The sequence below is a fragment of the Aristolochia californica genome, unplaced genomic scaffold, assembly GCF_029961685.1.
Source record: "Aristolochia californica isolate CCGP_79_NKW_82.1479 unplaced genomic scaffold, dmAriCali1.0.hap1 SCAF_1, whole genome shotgun sequence".
In the NCBI taxonomy this organism is placed as follows: Eukaryota; Viridiplantae; Streptophyta; class Magnoliopsida; order Piperales; family Aristolochiaceae; genus Aristolochia; species Aristolochia californica.
In genome coordinates this window covers 60900956-60923745 of record NW_027181770.1, presented here as the reverse complement: position 1 = coordinate 60923745, position 22790 = coordinate 60900956, and the positions used below count along the sequence as shown (strand labels likewise).

General features: G+C 37.8%; 4 protein-coding genes, 1 long non-coding RNA gene and 1 other non-coding gene across 8 annotated transcripts; 5 read left to right on the top strand and 1 right to left on the bottom strand.

Annotated features, from left to right (window-relative positions):
• The first annotated feature begins 298 nt into the window (after nucleotides 1-298).
• LOC137945594 (protein MHF2 homolog) lies at nucleotides 299-3347 on the top strand. Of its 2 annotated transcripts, none has more exons than XM_068791633.1 (6): nucleotides 299-397; nucleotides 494-542; nucleotides 618-658; nucleotides 2655-2694; nucleotides 2960-3013; nucleotides 3116-3347. In XM_068791633.1, the coding sequence occupies exons 1-6, from the start codon at nucleotides 377-379 to the stop codon at nucleotides 3214-3216; spliced, it is 306 nt and encodes a 101-aa protein (XP_068647734.1). In that variant the 5' UTR covers nucleotides 299-376; the 3' UTR covers nucleotides 3217-3347. The 2 variants fall into 2 exon arrangements, with proteins under 2 accessions (XP_068647734.1, XP_068647670.1); XM_068791569.1 differs by having other exon boundaries at nucleotides 3113-3347.
• A 3141-nt stretch (nucleotides 3348-6488) lies between these two features.
• LOC137965465 (small nucleolar RNA snoR137) lies at nucleotides 6489-6632 on the top strand. The gene has a single exon (XR_011116077.1). It is a non-coding gene; the product is annotated as a small nucleolar RNA snoR137 (small nucleolar RNA).
• Nucleotides 6633-9197: 2565 nt separating this feature from the next.
• Nucleotides 9198-11363, top strand: LOC137945536 (uncharacterized). Its single transcript, XR_011111016.1, has 3 exons — nucleotides 9198-9285; nucleotides 10132-10780; nucleotides 10893-11363. It is a non-coding gene; the product is annotated as an uncharacterized lncRNA (long non-coding RNA).
• A 785-nt stretch (nucleotides 11364-12148) lies between these two features.
• On the bottom strand, nucleotides 12149-13327 carry LOC137949896 (protein JINGUBANG-like). The gene has a single exon (XM_068796141.1). The coding sequence runs from the start codon at nucleotides 13325-13327 to the stop codon at nucleotides 12149-12151; it is 1179 nt and encodes a 392-aa protein (XP_068652242.1).
• Nucleotides 13328-13786: 459 nt separating this feature from the next.
• Nucleotides 13787-17493, top strand: LOC137945464 (RAP domain-containing protein, chloroplastic-like). The gene is made up of 3 exons (XM_068791396.1): nucleotides 13787-15805; nucleotides 15935-16017; nucleotides 17220-17493. Exons 1-3 carry the CDS (start codon nucleotides 13990-13992, stop codon nucleotides 17310-17312), a joined length of 1992 nt encoding a protein of 663 aa, XP_068647497.1. The 5' UTR covers nucleotides 13787-13989; the 3' UTR covers nucleotides 17313-17493.
• A 2142-nt stretch (nucleotides 17494-19635) lies between these two features.
• LOC137945323 (protein-L-isoaspartate O-methyltransferase 1-like) lies at nucleotides 19636-22669 on the top strand. 2 transcript variants are annotated; one of them, XM_068791207.1, is made up of 4 exons: nucleotides 19636-19904; nucleotides 20697-20967; nucleotides 21795-21959; nucleotides 22230-22669. In XM_068791207.1, the coding sequence occupies exons 1-4, from the start codon at nucleotides 19698-19700 to the stop codon at nucleotides 22475-22477; spliced, it is 891 nt and encodes a 296-aa protein (XP_068647308.1). In that variant the 5' UTR covers nucleotides 19636-19697; the 3' UTR covers nucleotides 22478-22669. The 2 variants fall into 2 exon arrangements, with proteins under 2 accessions (XP_068647308.1, XP_068647386.1); XM_068791285.1 differs by having other exon boundaries at nucleotides 19638-19865.
• Nucleotides 22670-22790: the final 121 nt, after the last annotated feature.

Sequence of the window (22790 nt, the reverse complement as noted above, 5' to 3'; positions counted from 1 at the left end):
TGGGTTATTCGAGTTCGCCGTTTTCCCCTGCACAATCAAAAGAGAATGGTTGATCGTTGATTTGTCTAAGTCACTTCAGATTTATGCCTTCTATTTCCTTCTTATTTACGGCATTAGATTTTAGAATCTCTAATTATGTATTAAATGCACAAGCGTAATTTTTTGGTTTAATTTTAAAAATCCCTTGTTTATTACAAAAATTTCCATATATTAATTGTATTTTTGAAAACTTGTTTATGACGTCACCATTTTGATTAACCGGTTCAAACCGGTTACTTCGGTTCAATTGGAGCAGGCCGCTCGTTTGATTTGTTGGCTGATCGGGTTTCCAGTTCCAGGCATTCCAATTTCCTTTGCTTCGATTCTGGCTTTGGCGATGGAGAATGGTTTTGATCCTGTAAGCCATAATTCCATGTTCTTTCTTCATCGATTGATGCTCCCCGTTTGATAAGTTACATAAAAAAGCCTATTCAATTTTTTTCCGTTTGTTCAGGATTTTATTCACGCCATTTTTAAGCGTGTTTGGAGCAGAAAAAGCCTAGGTTTGTTCGTTTTCTTTTACTTTTCTGCATTTTTCTTCTTCTTGTTCATTTCTTTGTCTAATTTTTACACCGCAGAGCGCGAGGCAAACGAAGATGTTGAAATGGTCGGTGCTGAGGTAGAGTACTGATTGTATTGCCCCCTCCGGTGCTCATATTTTAAAGATAATTGCGGATGACATGAAATGCATGCTTTGTTTGTGTAGTAATTTTTATATTTTTGATTTTTCTCGTTTTCCTCCCATTTTTTTAGACTGAATATGCTTAACATGTCAAAATCAGTTAATTGAGGTCCTTTATGGATTGTTGCTTAAGAACCACCGAATCCCCATACAATCCAACCGATGTAGCCTTTTGGGTCTTTTCCTCTGCTATGTATCGACCACTAGTTACTGTTTCATTACTTGTTCATGCTTCTTGTCAAATTGGAATTCGAGGATTGTCTGCATTTGGAATCCATTTAGTGGGTCTCTCCGTTATTTTGTCTTTCTTTGACAGATGCTGATTGGTCTCGCTTAGACTCTCATGCCGACTTCATATTTCAATGGCTCCGGTTGCCTCGTATGTGATTCTGTAGGATGTCCTGTAGGTTAAGCTGAAAATATTGAATATTCCTCCCTCCAGTTTCCGCGCTTCTCCTTTCTTTCCATCTTTTTTTCACATTACCTTTATCATATGCATGTTGGCTACATTTACCCCTTATCTCTTCTTTGTGACCCAACCATCCGACCTACACAATAATACAGACCAGTTTCAGCACCCCTCCTATCTTTCCATCTTTTTTCACATTACCTTTAGCATATGCATGTTGGCCACATTTGCCCCTTATATCTTCTTTGTGATTCAACCATCTGATCCATACAATAATGCAGATTTTAAAGCTGTCTAGTCAAATTTCTCCTTTATCCTGACTCATATTCCACTATCACAGAAAACAGTACTTTTTGGCCAGCATCATCTATCTCTAAGAAAGATCTTCTATGTGTTCAGTATCACGTTTTATTTTCCTTATCTCACACCATCGTGTAAAATAATTGAACCTTTTTAAGCTTGGACCAAAACCTCCATAACCCATAAATTGAAACTGACACTTACACACTAATTTAGACATGTGAAAGTGCACTGGGCTGTACTTATAACTTACTGCTGTAATTTTGGTTTCTCGTATTCTCAATTCTACCTTCTATCTGGCATTACTGGAACCTGCAATTCTAGTAAACAGCATTCTGATATCTTACTTTTTTAAAAGTCCATAAGCTGCGACCCCCTCCCTAAACCTGCAATGAAGCATCCCACTCTTGTGAACGGCAGTCCCAGAGGGTAGCTTCCTTTTTGGTAAATGTTTACTTGCAGCTTCCTTGAAGCCAACTTGCATAACAATTACTGGAAATTCATGCAGACCAGGCTCAGGCAACCTGCAATCAGACTGTAGGCACCTTTTTGTAACTGAATGAACCTATGGATTGTCTTATCTGCTGACATACAAACACTGTAAGTGGGTTGTCAGATTTGTATCTGAGAAGGCTATAAAGGAAAATTTTGAGGTTAGTTCTTGTCCTCTGGTGACTGTAGTACTCTGTTCAGAAGATAGGGCAAACTTCAGTGTCTGATGTTCGGAGAGAATATTGAAACTATTTGATTCCTCTGCAGAAAATCTTTAAAGTAGATCCAAGATTTCTTTGCATGAAAGGTTAGGTGGAAGGTACTCCTAAGGATATTTTTGGAGACAGGGAATAGTTGTAGAAATTATGAGTGATAGGTGAGGGAGCTCAGGTCAGGGAGTCCTGTTTTTGAAGACAGGAAGTCTTTATGAATTTTCATGCCTTGATTTCTCGGTATTGGTAGAAGTTTTTAGTGTATATGGTGGTTATGCCTTCTATGTAACTGATTTCAGTCCTTACTCCCTAATTGTAATCATACTTCTGCATATTTACTATTGTGTAGGATTTGTTTTTCAAGAAACCTTTTGTTGTCAGTGATGCAATTATTTTCCAAATAAGTTTTTTCTTCTTTGAGTGTTCACTCCTGTGTGTATTTGACAGTATGATGCATCATACAATGTCAGTGGTAATTTTTCAAGTGAATTTCAACAAAAATGTTTTATATTTTGGGCAGGTTGGCGTTGGGACATCCAAAAAAAAAAGATTTACAACAGGTATATCATTGAAAATTTTCAGATGGAATATTATGGGGATTACATCGCTGCCCTTCTGAACATCACAAACTCAAAACTACATCAAAACCCAATGCTGCCTCTAATCTAGATGGCAGAACTAAAAAAAAAAAGGGAAAAACACAGATATTAAACATTCAAGATCAAATGCACTCCAATCTATCTGTTGGTAGTAGTCCTTTTAGATGTGCACTACAGTTTGATTAACAATTTTTTTAATGAATTATATCAATCTATATGGATGCAGCTAATTCAAATGCTCTGAAGTTGAGCTGTGAACTTCTCAAGTTATTTGTCACAGGTGAACTGTTGCATTCTTTTCAAAAGAAATTTATGTTTAATATCATATCTCCAGCTATTAAAATTTCAATTTTCTCTGAAAATTATCCTGTTTTCATAGAAGCTGTGAACCGTGCTGCCATAATTGCCGAGGCTGAGGGCATTAGTAAAATAGAAGCAACTCATTTAGAGAGAATACTTCCACAATTGCTCCTGGATTTTTAAGGTACCTACTTGCAAAACTTACCTTGTTGGGGAAAAAACTTAATGTATCTATTAAGTGAGGCTTGCCCAAACAGATTTGTTCTTGCCCCAGTCTAGTGACAGATTCTATGTATTTCTTGTGTTGATGACTACTAGATGATCCAAACAACATTCTTGCAGGTCGATAGGTCAGTCTATTATCATGTTATATCTATGTCTTTACGTTGTGTATTATCTTCTCAAATTCTTCTAAATTAAGCGAGACGATGAACTTTTTTTTTGAAAAAGGAATATAATAATGTACTCAAGCGAGATGATGAACTTTGGAGGTTATATAGTGTTGAATTTTTGGAAAAGAGAAATATTTCATTAACTTGTTGTAATTTGAATACAATTAGCCTCTATTTATAATAAAAGAAATATGTAGAATCCAATTACAATTAAACTGCCTTTATCCTAGTTACACCCAAAGTTAAACACTACAAGAGTCTTAGAATAATTGAACAACTGAACATAAATAGAAGACTTATATAACTAAAACACCTTTAACTAAGACTCTTCTTTGAGACATTTTCTTGTGAGACTCTTGTAAGACTCCACCATAATAATTTTGGCTTCGCGAGACTTCTTGTTGTGAGAGTAATGTGAGACTATTTCACACTTGCTCTTCAACACTCCCCTTAAGCTGGAGTTTATAACTTTATCTTGCAATGAAAAAGATTCGTGGTTTTCAATCGTCTTTTGCTAAAAAAAATTCTTCATTGATGCAATTAAAAATTACCACAACATGTGGAACAAAATATCTTTTTCTTATACTTCTTCTTCTACTTGTCCCCTTCAAGCTGGGGATAAAAAGGACAGAGACGTAACTTGGACAAAATACATTATGGGAGAAGAAAATTACTCCTAGCCCTACGACAAAACTCCAAATCCCAGTCAAAACGTTCATAGTCTGAAACACACTCCACTCGATTTTAAAGGCGAAAAAATGGCTCACCAAAGAGCCTATTCACTTTTTAAGGGTAACTCAAACACAAATCACCTATTGGGTGAAGAACAAAAGACTTGATTCAAGTTGGATGTTAGGCATACTCCTATACTTTTTAGGTAGTGGGTCTAGGCATTGCTTTGAAGTGATAAAAACACAAGATGATAAATTGAAGAGATACTAGAGGAAAACAACTTCAATTGAAAGGAGACAACTATGCAACACTCATACTTTTAAAGTGATTTTTTTTTTAAACTAGGGAAGACTAGCGGTAGAACTTAATAAATTTGACCAAGTATAAATTTTTTGGGGTGATCACAATTTTCGGAGTTAACTATGCGAAAGATACACAAGCTAGTAACAAAAACACAAAATTTGAAAGCAACATCGAAGCAAGATATTGCATACCTTGAATGAGTACATCATGGAGTGATTAAATCTAACCAAAACTCTCTGATTAGAAGAAATATTCGGCTTAAAACTTGAATTTTAGGAGAAAAAAAGAAACTCAATTCATGTCAATGCATGGAGAGATAATAGGAGAGAAAATAGGAAAAAAAAAGATTTGCGGTAGAACTGACCTTTAATACTTATGATATCAATATCTAAAAAAATATAGCTCAGAATTACAAACAGTTTGTTGCTCAAGAAACTAGCCTTAAATATCTTTAAATTGATACCTAATTTGACAAAAAAAACTTCGTTCTTGAATCTTTTATGACCTCTTAATTTTCTTCATTTTGTAACTTGATCCTTGTCAACTCTAATGCGAATATCTCCTTAAATATAAATCAGATTAACATAAAATTTTCCCGTTCTGAAAATAGACTTTGATACCTTTCATCCAAGTATATCTTTTCTTCATAAAATATACTTCTTTTGAGAGAAAAAATCTTATTGATTTTGTACTTTTTAATCTAGGTGAACTGAGTACTCTTTTTTCTTTGGCTAACATGACCATTGACTTTTTTGAGATCGATATCTTCCTGTAGAAAACTTAGATTGAGAATTGGTTGGATGGGTAAGAAAATATACTTACAGATATTTCTTTTGATATATAATCCTCCATATAAAGTCTCGTTCTTGATGGTATAAAATGGCTCAAAAGTTGAAGTTTTCTGCTGTTGCTCGAACCTCTCTTGCAGTATGATCTTTGTTACTTCAAATATCGATTTCTTTTTGTAGAAAACTCTGATTGCCAAACTTTTTTTTTGCGTTTGAAAGTAGTCTTGAAGATCTTTCTGTCAATATATAATTTTCAATATGAAAAGTATAGAGGTGCGAATGCAGAAAAAATAATACGTACTGGGACAAGAAAGAAAGAAAAAAGATAGAATACGAACATAAACTACTAGAGATGATAAATCAGAAAAGGATCACATTATCTTTGTTGGTTAACCGAGTCTACTCACAAAACCCGCTTTGATACGATGTTGAATTTTTTAAAAAGAGAAAAACTTTGTCAACTTCATGTAATTATATTATAATGAGTTTCTATTTATAATAGATGAAACATGTAGAATCCAATTACAATTAAACTACCATTATCCTAGTTACACCCAAAGTTAAACACTAAAAAATAAGTCTTAGAATAGTTGAACAACTGAGTATAAATAAAAGATTAACATAACTAAAACATTTTTAACTGAGACTCTTCTATGAGACTTCCTTTTGTAAGGCTTTTGTAAGACTCCACTATAATAGTTTTGGCTCTGTGAGATTTCTTGTTGTGTGAGTTATGTGAGACTATTTCATACCTACTCTTCAACATATAGGATCGAGTAGATCTCGTGTTCATTCCTCATAATAGTGTTTTGTATAAGGTCCTTTGTAAGTAATTAAATATAAGGTCTCTTGTAAGTAATAGATGATAGAAAAGACAGCCAAACATTTAGTTGCAGAGATCTGTATATTCAGGTTGTTGTTGGTCATCGTTACAGATTCAAAAGCCCTCTTGAATTTGAATGGCAGCTCTTTGAGGTTGAGGACCTTGGAAATTTTAGGGTTTTGAGAAGGTAGGTCGTGGGAAGGGATGATCTTCTCCCTCATTCTAATTCTGTCTGTTCTCCAATCTTACTTGCGGAAGTGGCAACAAATGCGAATGTCAAAAGGGTTTCATTACTCTTTTACAACACAGATCTTTTCCATTACATTTGTAAAATGAACTGATGGCTATTCATGATATTGTAGTCGTCTATGGTCTGTGTGCGACAATTTATATCACATAATCTTTTTCTTTCTCCTTGCTGTACAAGTCTATAGATGCTTTCTTCTATTTGGAAATGGTGAACAGTTTAGGAATTTGGTCGCTTCCTACTGACTGAGCATCCTTTAAATACACAGTAGGGATTCTCATGTTGTGAAGCATAGATTGGTGGACAATGGCCAGTATTAAACAGCATGGTGACATGAGTGGGTTGCTCCATGTTTTTTGTCTCCTGGTACATTTGTTAGTCTCCTCTGAGTTTCAGTCCCGGGAGTGATTCAAGTTAGGTAGCTTGTTTCATGATTCATCACATTTACATAAAGTTTCCGTTTGATTGGCATTTGGAAGGATCTGTCATTGTCTATAGTTTCAGGAGAATTAAGTGTTCTTTTAAAGTACAAATTGGAAAACTTTTTCCATTGTGTCTGAGGCTTCATTTGGCTCGAGTTCCTGTAAGACACGATTGTTGAAGCTGATCTTAGTACAAAGATTGGGCTGAGAATGAGTATTTTGTTACGAGAGAAATGAAAGTAAAGTGTACAACTGTTTCATTGTGTTTGAAGCTTAACCAGGCTTGAGATTCTGTAGGACACCACTTCTTGAACTGATTCGAGACAGATTGTGTCCATAATAAGTAGTTATCAGCGTTTCAGGTGATTGTGATGTATATAAGCATAGGAGGGGTTTACAGAATTAGCTCGATTGTTTGTTAAAAGTAATTTTGCAGCTAAATTATGGTCAATTACGCAACAAATGCTGAAAAACGCTGAAACTGCTTGTGTTCTAATCTTTAACGAGAAAACGGGAACTGATGAAAGTGTCCAAATGAAAACATCATAATCTGTCCAATCATGTGCAGTCAATTAGTCTGATGATCGTATCCGCTGCCACAAAGGATTAAGCCAAAATGGTGTGGGCTATCAATTTTAGTCTCAACAACGTTTGGTCTGTGATAAATGTGAATTACTCTTGTCAGATTTAAAGGTAGCTCTTTGGCATAGCTTTTGTTTTATAGCACATATTTTAAGCATTTTATACAAAAGTATACAATATAATGAAAATCAACTGTTTCTATAATTTCAATTTTCAGATCAGTTTCTTAAACGTTTGGCGTCTTCTATGAAATTCAGATAAATTTCTTTTAGTTCCCAAGAGGCCAGTCCATACTCATGTTCGCCAAAAATTCTTTTAAGATTTGTGGTTCAAGGATGAAATGTTGCTGTGTAAAACCAATTGTTATAGAAAAAATATAATCGTACAAACATGTTGCATCTGATGTATCCTGCTATATTTTCATCTAACAGGAGTACCTGTAAATTCAAATTCACAGAAAAGAAGCTACAAGTGCTTTATTTCCAGTTCATTGGTAGTAGAGAACACTACCTTGAGTTCTTAGAAAAGACAGAAATAACTAAGCAGAGTTTGGCTCGCATAGAATTTGATGGATTCTCATTCTGTGTGGGTTAACCTTATTTACTCGTATGAGACAGTTCCAAGCTTCCTAGGTCCGGTTATTACATCTTCCTGTGAAAAAAGCTTTGATTTGTTTAGATTAGAGCTTCTTTATTAGCTGACATTGATACTATTTGTTCAAAGCAATTTCTACTGTTCCTTAAGATTTGAGTTGTTATCTTTGCTTGGTGAACATGGAGACCTTCTTCCCCCCATGCTCAGCTCTCGTTTACCTGCCCGGTTGGTAGATTTTCAATCAGTGTTAGTCTGGGATTTGATGGAAGATGATATAGTTGGGCGGCTTTTGCCATTATGGGAGATACCCTATTCAGTGGATTCTCAAACTTCATAAAATGAGTAGGAGCTGAAATTTTTTTCTTGAAAAAGCTCTGTAGAGAGAAGGTTTTCAAATTTCATGAATGCGAATTGATGGATCTAGCCGAAATTGAAGTGAAGTTAAAAATGATATCAGTGAAAGGATGGAAGAAAGGTGTTCTTGTAGCAAATGATTGGGGCCCTACAACTATGGCTTTCCAGTCCTAATTTCAGAGAAAATTTTCTCAGATCAATTCTTTGGGAAGTGTTGTTATTATATTTGTTCCAGAAGTTAACATTGACAGATGTGTTTCATACCCAGCATCACACGATGGGCAACTATGAGTTGCATGAGAATCCATTGCCGGATTGCTTGCAAGCTCTGAATTCCTAGGAAGTTATTAATTTGAGTCTTAAATTTTTTTAAATATTGAATTATCATTAAAGGACTATAAACATCTTTCTGTATAAATTCAAACTGTATGAGGATGCTGATAAGATAATATGAATTTCTTGTGTTTATTCAAAATTGTTCTATTTTTATGTCGAGTTTCCAAAACCTGGTGAATTAAAAAAACGTTTAAGAATCTAATTTCATAGATGTTCTTGGTTTTCTTACTAATCCAAATTAACTTCGGGTAAACTCAAGATTCAAATATGAAACACTTAAAAATATATTTATTAATATGATATCTAAGAGGGTTATATTCAATTAAACTAATTAATTAAGAGATGATTCAACAAATGCAAATAAAGAGAATGATATTTGGACTTAGTTCTAGTTACCGTAAATTATAACATCATAAAATATTTTAATGAGTTAAATTACTCTAATATAACAAAAAAAAATCTCAAATTATTGTCCTTTTTCAGTGAAAATTATTGCTCTAATGTGAGTCTCATGCTAAACCTTTCTTCTATAAGATACTTGGCTGAACCGGCCGAACCCGGTTTATGCTCAAGACGGCTGTCCCGTCGGCCCGAGTTGCAGCACTAGAGCTTTGAGGCTCACCTTTGGCATTCTTCTTCCCTCTCCCCGCCCCCGTCCCCGGCAATTGATCGAGGCCGAGATTTCGCAGTTTCTTCCTCTGGTTCGTTCTCAACGTGGAATTTCATTTCTTTGTGGGAGGTAATAGTGTTCATTTCTCTATTTTTTTTGTAAAAAATTCAATATTTGTCTTCGTCAATCGTCTGTTATTTGCCCATATTTTTGCATTGTTGTCTTCCCGCTGCGTCTTCTTTAATTCGCCTGGAGATGTGGTTTTCCTTTGATTTGGGTATGTATAGCCTTTCAAGTACAAGGGAGCGAACCAGGGAAAGTAGGAAGTACACAAGCAGAATCTCATATTAGGATAAATGGGTTACAATTACTCTTTCAGTCTAGTCATAAGTTATGATTTTTAGCTTTTCCATTTCTCTGATCTGTTATTGTTTTTCAGTTTCTTGTGTTATGCATGATTTCTCTATTGCTAGCGCCAACATGCTCAAACAATCTCTAAGATATGACTACGCAGAAGCAGTTTTTTTTTTTTTTTTTTTTGAATAGTTAAACATGGAGATGCTTTGTGAAACTCGCCTAGCTAATTTTGCTTTCATGTTGTAATCCAGGGTGATCTTGTGTGTGATAAATAACATTTATGTTCCCTTTTTTTCCTCTTCTGATAAGATGATCCAATAGGTGCACATTAGCTTGTCATATTAACAGTTTAATACAACAAACCAGTTGTCAATTGCCATTTATGTTGGTTATTTCATTGTCTGAAAATTTCATCAATATTTTTAGTTTTTCTTTTTTCTTTGAATATTGTTCACAGATACATGCACATAGGTGCATACTCCATATACCCATACATGAACTCACCATCTCATATTCAGAACCACCTCCTCCAACACTAATGAGACATAGTTTGAAGAGTTGCACTTGTCAAGTTATGATCCATTGATTTATGAGTCTATGTAATGGATGTTGTTTCAGGGTAATGTATTTCTGATGTGAGCTTTGAAGGCAGAAGAAATCACCTAGTCTTAGATCCCATCAGGAATTGTGGCGCTGAAAAAGCCAGTCCAATTGGATAATCTCTAAGCTATTTTTGTCAGTCAATATTATTTCTTTGTTTACAATTGGTGATACAATATAGAATAGTTGAGCTGCTTTATAAGGCAAACAAAAAACGGTTACCTCTTTCGAAACTTCACTTGGTGCTACTCTCTTGTAATCGTCTGTGATAATGGCTAGTGTCCTCCATAAACTTGTAAACAAGCCATCTTCTCTGAGAATCTTCACCTTGATCAGAAACCCTCCAACCTCAGTGCTTAAACTTCCTCTTTCCTCTCACCAAAATGGATCTGATCCATACATGCAGAACCCAAATCATCACCTTACTTATCTTGATGATGACAATTTCTCTACTCGTCAGCCGTTTCAATTTTATCCCAGTTTCTCTTTAGGGTACCATTTGAATCCTACTCCTCTATCTGGGTCCTTCCAGCTGGGCACGGGCAATGACGAAAGCCCCAGTGGGACACACACAGTCTGGGCTGATAGTGTGAAGAAGAAGCGAAAGACGAAAATGAACAAGCACAAGTACAGAAAGCTGAGGAAACGCCTCAGTCGGCAGACTTAGGTTCATCCCGTTATTTCCTTTGTAGTCTTGCACTTCCTTTTTAGCAAAAAGAAGCTTAAGAATGAACAAGTGACATGTTAAATGAGTTTTTTTTTTTTTTTTTGAAATATAGGTTGGCTTTATTGCTTGGAGATCAAATATAAAAGGAGGAAAATAGCAAGCAATTAACAATTTGATAAGAATTTCCAACCACTAAAGAGTTTCAAGAGACTTGCACTTTTTTCCTCCTTCAGTAGCTCCTAGTTGCCAACTTGCTCCTGCAATGGAAAAGAAACACCATGCAATATTACAGCAGCTGCAGATTTCTAGCTAAAGTTGTTTATATTTACATTTGTCTTGGAGGAATAACATGGCAAGTTGTTGCAGAAAAAGTGATTACTGGCTATTACTTTTGGTCTCTCTCTTCTGCAATCATCTGAGAAAAACCTTTGTTGGGGTTCGTTCCCCTCCTCCACCTCCATCCGCAAAGATGAAATAGGTGGGGAAGAAGGTTCTTGTAAGGGGTTTGTTTTTTGTTTTTTTCTTAAATGGTCCGTGACAATAATATATTGATTTATGCAGATCTTTTGATGATTTTCAAATATATCCTTAAACTTTCGGCCTAACTTAGGTCGAAGACAACTTTATATGTTCAAGCACAAAAGACAAATAAAAGTTTTTATTCATTAATTACTATTTGATTCCCAAAGGAGCTTCAAAATTCAAAGTAGATTAGTAACAAATAGTGGAAACAAAACCATTTAATTGTATGTACCTTATTAACTAGTAACTTGTTTGATTCAATGCTCAAGATAGAGAACTTGGAAGCAAGTACTCAAGTGAAGTATTTTATTTTATTCCCATGATCCATGCACACTTGTCTTCTTCATTAAGACATGTTTAATGATCATTGTTCTTTTCATGCATAAGATATTATTTAGTAGAAGAACTTTATAGAAGAAACTCTTATCATGTTATTCTACATTGAAATCCGATGTATTTATATATTTATTTATTCATCTATGTTTGTTTATCTATCTATCTATTTCTCTATCTATTTATCTGTCGGTCTGTCTATATATGAGGTAACGACCATTCATAAGGTTGATTCTATCTGTTTGTCTATCTATCTATCTATTTATCTCTCTCTCTCATTGTATATGAGGCAACGATCATTCATAAGGTTGATTCTATTTGTTTGACTTTATAAGATCATAAGTGAATTGGAAGGAAGCCTTCTCTCTTTTTGTAGGCATAATATCAAGTTTTAAGGAAAAAATTGTTGTTATATATTTTTTTTAGCTATTGATATTTTGTGCCTTTTCTTATTTCACAAAACCAATGACCCTTTTAAAAAATAAAAATAATAAAAATTAAAGGAAAAAATTATTATTGGACCTTCCCATGTAAATGATCCAAATCCGGTTCAGAATCGGACCCTCTGAGACCCGAAGAAACCCATACCTTCCAGACCCTAATCTCCCCGTCCAAACTCCCGCTACATACCGTATACCCGGATCCTGATCCGTCACAAACGGCTCCTAACGACTTGACGGCCTTGGCATGGCCCTCGAGCTTACCCAAACAAGCATATTGACCGTCGATTCCTCTCTGCCAAATCCTCACCGTTCGATCAGCTGACCCACTGAACAATAAATCGTCGACGTTGATCAAGCAGAGGATGGCCCCACTATGGCATGGCAGCTCCCTGGCCAGAGTCATGTGCCCAGCACTCTCCTCACTCTCCCACACCAGGATCGAGCGGTCGCAGGCGCCGGAGTAGAGAACGGCGCCGTCGCCGCCGAGAGCGAGGGCGTTCACTGCAGACTTGTGCTTCTCCAACGTCGCCCTCAAGGTATACTTCTTCTCTCCCTTCTCCCTCGCCCACACGCGAATCCGGCTGTCTGCGGAACCCGTGTAAACGGTGCCGTCGCCGGCGACCGCCACCGCGTTGATCGCATCTTCGTGGCCGGTAATGGACTGCAGGCATTGCAGGTCAGAAGTGCGCCAAATCTTCAGCGTTTTATCCCAGGAGACTGAGTACAGGAGGCCGTCGCAGACGGCCAGGGCGGAGACGGTGTCTGCGTGCTCGACCCACAACCGCTTCTTGTGTCGTCTCACCGGGACGTAGTTTTTGGACAAAAGCGAACGGAGAAGCCGGTCTTTGAAGGTGGGTAACGACGCGACGTGACGGTGTCGCCGGCGGTGGTGGGTGTCGAACTCCCAGACGCGGATCTTACAGTCCTGGTGGGCGGTGAAGATTCTCCCGTCGGAGAAGACGAGTGATTTCACGGACCCATCGCCGGAGAAGTTAAACGCGTCGATCTGGGTAAGAGTGGAAAAGTCCCTCACGCGGATTCGGTTACCGGAGGCAGAGTAGAGCAGACCCGGCGAGAGGGCGACGGAGGTAACTTGTGAGCGGTCCGGGCAGAACGAAGAGAGGAGGAGATGGGACAGAGACGGTTTTACATTAACAGGGAGTTCGTGCAACGGAGGGACGGAGGGGAGCGTCTGAAGAGAAGCGTTGCTTTGCAGGCTGGCGGTGGTGTACCAGGAAGTGGCCGGCATGACTGAGAGAGCGAGTGTGCTGTCGAAAGACGAGCTTTTATACGTCTTTCTCTTACAGAGAAGCGGCGGAGAAGGAAGCAATCACGTGGCAGAACATGAGAGGAAGAATATAAATACGAGTTAGATTCGTCTTGTACTTGTTTAAGGAAATCCCGTAGGTAAAGGGTTTCCATAAAACAAATCCTATACGTATCAACAAACTTTAACACGTATGGGCATTATGGCCCACATGTATGAGGTACGTACTACCCAATATACGGTGTACGTACATATAAGGTAAGAAGGATGGTGGTGGCTATAATTAATGAAGTAACAAACAAGAGAGTGACAAGAATTTATCCACAATTCGACAAGATAAAGAGTAGAAGCTCCCTCTTCTTCTAATGAAGTGACAAGCAAGTGAGTGACAAGAATTTATCCACAATTCGACAAGATAAAGAGTAGAAGCACCCTTTTCATTGAAACTCCCAATGAAAACGAAGATAAACAGCTTATTGTATTGTGGGAGAAGTGTGACATCCACGACGGAGTTACCCTTCGCGGGTATTGTTTTCTCGGTTTTTTGAGTTCTCTATCAGTTGAAGGAGAAGGTAATTTTGTCAATTTCATAATTGAGGACGACCCTTACAGCTATTTCCAGTGTTTAGTTACTTCTGAGCGAAATGGAAGGGATTTTCAGTACATTTTCAGTTCAGAGATGCTTGCAGCCGATCAATATGACTGAAAAATCAGTGCGAAGATTTCTCATGATGAAATCAAGGACTGGCTTTTGTGACGGGGAAGTCGAGTTTTGTTTCAGTAAGAGACTACAAAGAATTTGTATAGGTACAAGTAGAAATGTTGCAGTTGGAGTGAAAGGGGTTGAAGAACAAGAAGACCTTGATACAGATTGGGAACAAGAGTTTCTGGGTGAGATAGATCCATTTGGTTTCAAGCCTGCAAAGAAGAAAAACCGTCAAAAATCAATATCAAAATTGCTCGAGGATACGGAGGGGATGGATTGGTGTGTGACAGCAAGAAAAGTTGCATTGCATTCTATTGAAGCTCGTGGCCTAACTCCTGTCATGGAAAATCTGGTGGCGGCTAAAAAGAAAAAGAGGAAGAATAAAAAGAGTATCAAAGCGGAGACAAATAAAAAAAGGAACAGTTTGAATGATTCTGACTATGACTCCGAAGAAGGTGAAGAAGAGATAAAGGATATTAGTCAACTCAGACACAATGTGGGTTTGATGGGAGAGGGTGTGTTTGAAGAAATGAAAGGGCAAAATAGAGAGGCTTTCATACAAAAACTGTCTGAGTTCTCAGGAGTCACTAATCGGAAACAAGAGGTTTCACTAAACAGAGAGATAGTAGAAGCCCAAACTGCAGGTGAAGTGCTAGAGGGAGTGGCTGACATGATTTCAGCCGTCGGAAAGGGATTGAGCCCATCTCCTCTTACTCCTTTAAATCTTGCTACTGCACTTCATAGAATCGCCAAGAATATGGAGAAAGTGTCTATGATGAGGACTCACAGACTAGCTCTCGCTCGTCAAAGAGAAATGTCAATGCTTGTCGGTGTTGCAATGGCAGCTTTACCTGACTGCTCTCCTCAAGGATTATCAAATATTGCATGGGCCCTGTCTAAGATAGGTGGTGAGCTTCTTTATTTGTCAGAGATGGATAGAATTGCTGACGTTGCTGAGACCAAAGCTGTGGAATTTAATGCACAGAATGTGGCCAATGTTGCTGGCGCTTTTGCCTCCATGAGGCATTCTGCTCCTGGCCTTTTCTCAGAGTTATCAAAGAGAGCATCAGCAATAATTCAGAAGTTTAACGAGCAAGAACTCACTCAAGTTTTGTGGGCTTTTGCTTCTCTAAATGAGAATGCAAACCACTTGCTTGATGCACTAGATGAGGCTCTTAAAGATATGGTTGATGTCAGTTATGACATAGGGACTCTTTCAACTCCTCTTGAGGATTCTTCTGAAGAGTATGAGGAAAAAGAGATAGAAAACATTGAAGATCTTCTTTTGGATGTGCCCTTGCAAGGCCCAACACTTGATTTCGGTAGGGATCAGCTGGGAAGTCTGGCATGGTCCTATGCTGTTTTGGGGCAAATGGAACGACCCTTTTTTTCTCATGTTTGGACAACTTTGTGCAATTTTGAGGAGCACAGCATTTCAGAAGAGTTCAGGCAGGATATTATGTTTGCTTCACAGGTTCGACTTGCCAACCAGTCCTTGAAGCTAGAGTACCCATACCTTGGATTATCTGTTACTGGTGATCTTGAGAAAAAAATTGCATATGCTGGGAAAACTAAGAGGTTTAATCAGAAAACAACTTCTTCCTTTCAAAAGGAAGTTGCACGTCTTCTTGTTAGCATGGGCCAGGAGTGGGTTCGAGAGTATTTAGTTGATGGATATGCTTTGGATGCAGCATTGATAGATCGAAAGATTGCTCTGGAAATTGATGGCCCAACTCATTTTTCACGAAACTTAGGTGTGTTTCTATCTGCTTCTTATAGATTTGCAACTTACATTTAATTTTTTTTTTTTGCAAATTCATAGAATGAAATTCTAGAATATTTTATGGATCATCAAGTAATGAACCAATTCTGCTTGTTTCTAGGGACCCCTCTAGGGCACACTATGCTGAAGCGTCGCTACATTACTGCTGCTGGTTGGAATGTGGTTTCTGTCGTTCATCAAAAGGTCAGTCGTTTACTTAAGATGTGATAAATCCTCATCATTTTCCATGTGACATGGTTTAGTAAATTTCTCAATCATCAACAGATTCTCAACAGGCTCATCCACTGTTATGAGCCCAGAGTTAGATTCCTATGACTCATCATAGTGTTGGGTGATATTAGAAGGATTTCCAGTATGATACTATGTCTGCATTAAGCAACTTGTGCAAATAAGGATACATTACCTAAAGAGGCTTGTTTCAATTTTATCGCCTGATTTTTTTATGTAAATTATTTATGCGCTTGTAGAGTAAAACACCAAGCTGTCTCAGTACATTCTTTTTATCATGTAGGATTTGGTCATTCAGATCTTGAACATAACAAAGATGATGATAATGAGCAACAATGACAATGAATAAATTCATTAGGTAATGTAACTCTGGGGGAAAGGAGGTTGAGCCTAAGTCCATTTTAGCCCAAGGAGGACCTGTTTATTAAATTTACATCTATCATATAGACTCGAAAATGTGTCCCCCTAACTTACATGGACTTTAGGTCTGATTTCTTTTCTTTTTTTTCCTTAATAAATGCAATTTTGAGAAGCTTTTAACTTATCATAGTGATTTTTCATCGTATTGGGATATGAACATGAAAATTCTTTTCGGTGCAGCTAAATTCTGTGAATTTAAATTTTTTTAAAGAATTTCTTTTGCTTTACTTTGATTGAATAAATTCGTCTTTGAATGTAAAGAAAAAGGGGAAAGTAGAAAATGAAAGACATAGTTGATCACGATATGTGCAATCTATAGATACTGAAAGGCTTGATAGAGTTTAAACTTTAGCTTTCCACATTGTAACAATGTTGTTCAGAATTGAAACAAAGAAACTGTTGGCAAGACCTGGTTCAGGTTGGATTAACTTGCTAACTGTGACTCTTTACTGAACAAAAGTTAATTATCAAGAAAGGGCATCCAATGAAAATCTTCATGGCAGAGAATACATGTGGAGATTGATCTTTTGCAATCTGCAGTACTTGAGATGCAGGGCAAATTAAGCTTCCTTACGCGTTCATACTCAAATCCCCTTTCAATTCATTCTTTAAATTATTACCCTCCAATATTGTTGTGTTAGCTTCAAGAAATTGCATGAATGAACCTACAAGTAGACAATTATATGTTTATGAGAAAAGTAATTTATATATTTATATTTTTTATTTAATCTCCACAGTGGGAGGAGCTTCAAGGTGAACATGAGCAGCTGGAATATCTGCGGCAAATTCTTGAGAGACCTTTATACGAAAACCATGAAAGCAGTTCATAAGTGAGGTCATAAGATGGAGTTGCTTCGTTGAAGGTATTATGAGTCCTGGTGGTAAATCCCTGAATCACATCTTAACACTTTTGAGTTAGTGAATTAATCATACAGCCCTTATCAAAATGTAATTTTAAGTTATCACTGGTTGCCCACGCTTTTGCCTTCGTCTCTCTTTATTATAAGAGACGTGATCATCTTCTTCGTTTCTTTGGACTTTATGTTCCAACCTGCTGAAAATGAAAATAACACAATCAATATGTCACTGAAAATTTATGCGGCATTCCAGTAAATTTGTAGCCCGTCCAAACAATTGTTAAAGACTCAGGCCGAGAATGCACAGGCAAATGGCTCCTAGATGCTAGTCTGTGAGTGTGTGACAAATATGGATTTGAAATCTCCCGATTCAAAGTTAACTGATTTAAAGTTTCTGTAATGGCAATTGAAACGAGCATTTCATATAAACAAACGAAAAGAAAATTCAGTAAATAAACCATATTGCCTACATACATTTCTCAATAGCTTTCAGTCTAATACTTATACTTACACTTAAAATCTTGTATAATCAAGGATGATTTTGAAAAATATTGTATCTGCAGAGAGAGCAAGTGAGACTCTTAGTGAACCAGGTAGATACACTGTCTGTGAAAGAGGTGCAAGCATGGCAACGCCACTACCACCTGAGCTCCTTTCAACTCATCTATGCAAACGGGGCAAATATTTCCCTCACCCACCTCATCCTCTCCCTTCGTCTTCAACCTCTGGAGGAAGGCTTCCATCACGAAAGAAGAATCCGCCGGCTGATTATGACTGATCAGCGTCGGCGTCACTCCAACAATCCTCTCGTCAACTACTATATGAATGTCGCCTGTCCATGCCACGAGGTTTTACTCTCAAGAGACGAACTGCTGAAGAGGGCCGAAGTATACTTCAACGCAGAAGTCAAACAAAAAAAGAATGGAGCGGACGTAGCAGCACCTGAAAACCGGAGAAAACAAAATCTCACGGTGCACCATGAAGGACTTGTCTACTCTGAAGGTGCCTAATTAGTCCGCAGTCAGCTGGGATAGTTGGGATATGTCTGGGGAACGTGTATGGGGGACGAAGAACATCATGTTGACGTCGCCAGTAATTGAGGTGGTGGGAACGACAGATATATGATCAGCGACTACGCGGATCAGGGAATCAGAAGCAATTATAGAGAGAGAGGAAGAGAATGTTGCGAGTGATCTTCAAAATGAACATGAAGGGAGTTATGAGTCTTTGTTCTATGTAAAACAGAAAAGAAATCGTTGTAGAATCTAATCCTAATCCTAGTAGGAGGAAGAGGACTATCACAAACAGTTTTGGTTCATCGGATGTTTGGATTCGGATATCCAATTTCAGTTCTCGGACGTTCAGTTCTACTTTCAGTTCATGACCGGGGGGTTTCTGCATCCTCCGGTGTTACCCTTTCGGTTGGTTCTTTTTGCTTGGAAAAAAAGTTTGAATAAGATTTTGAAGGTGGCAACAACCTAAACAGGTTTGCAAATTGTTTGAGCTTGCCTCAGAAAAAAGTTCAATTCATTTCAGATTTTACTTGAGCTCACTTGAAATAAGATTCGTTAAGTATAACAAGCCAAACTCAAAGTTTTCTAAGCTCGGCTTGTTAATTCGTGAGTTGACTCGTTAGCATAATTTTTTTACGAAAATACCTTTTATTCTAATTGTTCTCGTCAATTCCCTCATTAGTTGGTTAATAGTTATTCTTATTTAACTCGAACCTCAAAGACGATTGATTGTTCAACCCTTTTGGGTTCCTTAATATCTAATGTTGTTGTTTGTTAATAGAATAAACACTATTGATAGAGGTGTTTACTATGTCTTTTATATTTATTATGTTAGTTATTATACATTAATATGTTCCATTACAAAGTTTTGGACTCCTCTTTGATACTTTGCAGATTCAATAGTACTAAAGTCATCACAATATTTTACTTTTACTTTTAATTTTAATTTATTTTTGAAAGTTAAAAATTTTGGGCTCGAGCTTAATTCTAATTTTAGGTTCGAGGTTCAGCTCGACTGGGAGTTTGAGTTCGAACATATGCAGGTTCTAGTTTGACTCAACCGGATGCGACCCATCCCCTTAAATCAACTAATCAAGTCAAGGAGCTAATAATGATTTTTGGAAATTTAATTTATAATTTTAAGGGAATGAAAACAATTTCTAATTTTTCCATTAAAGTGTATTTCCTGCCACCCTGATCATGGGCCCACGTAATCGGACGAACTTGACCACGTTTCGGAAGATAGAAGACACTCCAGACCGTAGGAAGGAGGGAAGCGGCAAGCGCGGTCCTCCAGAAATGGAGAACATGCTGTAAAAATACCTTTTTTTGTTTTTAAAGGGAGATGTCATCAACAGTTGTTGCGTATGGTTGCCGCTACCAAACGCCGTTAAGACACATCCTCACCGGCTCTGTCCTTCGTCGCTCGCCACTCTCCGCCGGAGCTTCCTCCCACCGTTGCCCTCCCGACCCCAGGCCTTGCGCCGGAATTCGCCGGTTTCTGAGCATGGAGGTACTTCGCTTCTACCGCCCGTTATTTCGCTTTTTCCGCGTAAGTCTTTTTAATTTCGAAAAAAATGATCTTCGTTTTGATCGTTCCAAAACATCTCGCTTCTTTCTACTTTTCTGGGTCTTTTTTCATCGGATTGGATGGAATTGTTGGATTGTTGTTGTGTGGAAAGATCCCACTTCGTAATGTGGTCGAGCACTGCAATACAAGGTAGTCAGTGCGTTAATTGGTTTGGGCTTTGCAGTAGAAAATTTAGGGATTCTATTTAAGTGAACCGGATGTGATTTTGTGTGCGTGGATTTCTGAACTCTTGTTGGAGTGGGTCACTTGTGTGCGTAATATCCTACTATGGAGATTTATCACTTGTGACTGTGAATCTAGCATATGTTAGCTTCTAAAGGAGTCGGTATCAAGTGTCAAGAGTCGTTTGATAATGTGATTAATGGGGGAATGGGATCGTGGAAAATCCTGTTTCGAAATAGTTAGTTTATGTTTGGAAGATCTTGTACTTAACACATGGAGTTTTGAGGAGTGGCGGTGCTGGAGCCTCTTTTGTTAATTTTTGTTCTCCCTTCTTCACTTAAATTGCATTGACAATGTATGTGTCAGGGGAACTTTGTTGAAATCCTTTATTATTATGGATAAGATGAATTATCTACCCTGCATTTGGATATCTAACTTGTATTTCTTGTCTTTAGATTTCATTGTTGGTTTTGGCCTTATCTCTGTTCTTTTTTGAATCAGACATTCCTTTATCAATTACAAATAAAGAATAAGCTGCATATACGTTTCTCTTGGGAGCATTTTTTTACTCATTGTGTTATGGCTTTGCAGCGATTCTGGTCTAAAGATGGTATCAATAAGAATAAAGCACTTGTGGAGCATTTGCAGCAATATGGTGTGATCAAGTCCTCAAAAGTGGCTGAAGTAATGGACACTGTTGACAGGGGAATATTTGTTCCAGATGGGACTCCGGCATATATTGACAGTCCAATGCAAATTGGTTACAATGCCACTATATCTGCACCTCATATGCATGCCATGTGCCTCGAGCTGTTGGAGGACCATTTGCAGCCAGGCATGCATGCATTAGACATTGGTTCAGGTTTGTATTGGCATCTCATGGTATTATTTCACTTCTTCATTTTCTTCACTTCTGTCTAATTTTATTCATGTGCAACTCCGTGTTGTGATGACTTGTCCAGTATGGTGTATGGAGTCATCAAGTATTATGATATAAGTATGAGTAACCATTCAAACAAATTTGTTTTAGATCTCTTGGTTTTCTTCTGTTCATTCATTGTTTCAGAGGATTTGCAGTGAGATTATAATCAGTTGTCCACAGGCATTGCTCGAAGTTAATATCTCTTAGTATTGGCTGAAGACAGAAAACTTTGACTAGATTATTTGGTTCATTGGTAGCTTCTGTTTAAAGAGGATTTTTTTTTTGGGTTATTAAAATGATGTAGCCATTTGCATTTGCTAGGAGAATAGCTTCTGAGGCAAGCATGCAAGACATGATGCTTTTATCTTGGGTGCTTACCTTTTCTGTCACAGTAATTGGCTTGGGCGTTCTCTAGCTAACATCCAAAAAACAAAAAGTGTATCAGCTGCAAAATTGCGTTTTCATTACCTCTTCGTTCTGAATCAGTGAGCTTAGTGCTTAGAGACCCACTTGCCTTTCGAAATCTGTATTCATTTAAATCCGGTTCTGACCACTGAGTTATCCATTGAGCCTACCTTGTGCTTCACCTAGAGCTCAATTTATTTGTCTTCCATAGAACACTTTGTAACCATCAAGGTAGCTGATACCTACTTGCCATAGTGTTGGTAATTACTGTATGAGAGTGCATTCTAAACCTTTTTGAACTAAGTTTCATTTTTCGTTAGGCTTTACTGACTATTATGCGCTTGTATGTGGTGACTATGAAGGCACGGGATATCTGACTGCATGCTTTGCTCTTATGGTTGGACCGGAAGGGCGTGCTGTTGGTGTAGAACACATCCCTGAACTGGTTGCTACATCCATAGAGAATATTAAAAGAAGTGTGGCAGCACCGTTGTTGAAGGAAGGTTCACTCTCCATCCATGTGGGAGGTAGGTCCTGTAGCAGCTCCACATTCTTTCTTCTGGGAGTAGAAATTAGTGTGTAGTTAGTGAAAGTGAGTTGATTTAGGGGGGCATGAGGATACCAGTCAAAGTCCCCAATTTGATCCGAATAGAGCCTTGGATAGACCCCTTGTCAAATAGGGATTCCTGAACAGAGTCGTCAAGAAGGTGATAAGCTAATGCTGTTTACTTTCTTGACAACTCTTTTATCTTTATCCGACTGTGAGAATTCTATGAGCATGGTTTTCATGACTGCAGATGGAAGACAGGGCTGGCCGGAATTTGCACCATATGATGCAATTCATGTAGGGGCTGCTGCTTCTCAAATCCCTCAACCTCTGATCGACCAGTTAAAGCCAGGAGGCAGGATGGTGATCCCGGTGGGAACCCTGTTTCAGGATTTGAAGGTTGTTGACAAGAAGCCTGATGGGTCTATCTCTGTCCACACAGAAACATCTGTCCGATATGTTCCATTGACCAGCCGTGAATCTCAACTGAGAGATTGACTGGGAAACACTGTAGCTTCTTTGCCTCTGTTACAAGGGTTCTGTCTGTTTAGTGGTTAAAAAACAAACCTATAGCTTTGTTTTTCTTTTTGTTCTATTTAACTGCTCTGTAAATATTTACTCTTTTCACGATGATCTGGTTGTGACATTCAGGTGAAAGGGATGGAAGAGTGGAATCACTAAATAGAGTTATGGGGATGTAGAATTGCTGGATGTAAATGAGATTACACGCTGAAAATTGAATTAAACATTTTAGTTTTATTTAAGTATCTATTTACCAAATTATTCATGGATAATCAGATCAATAGGTTAA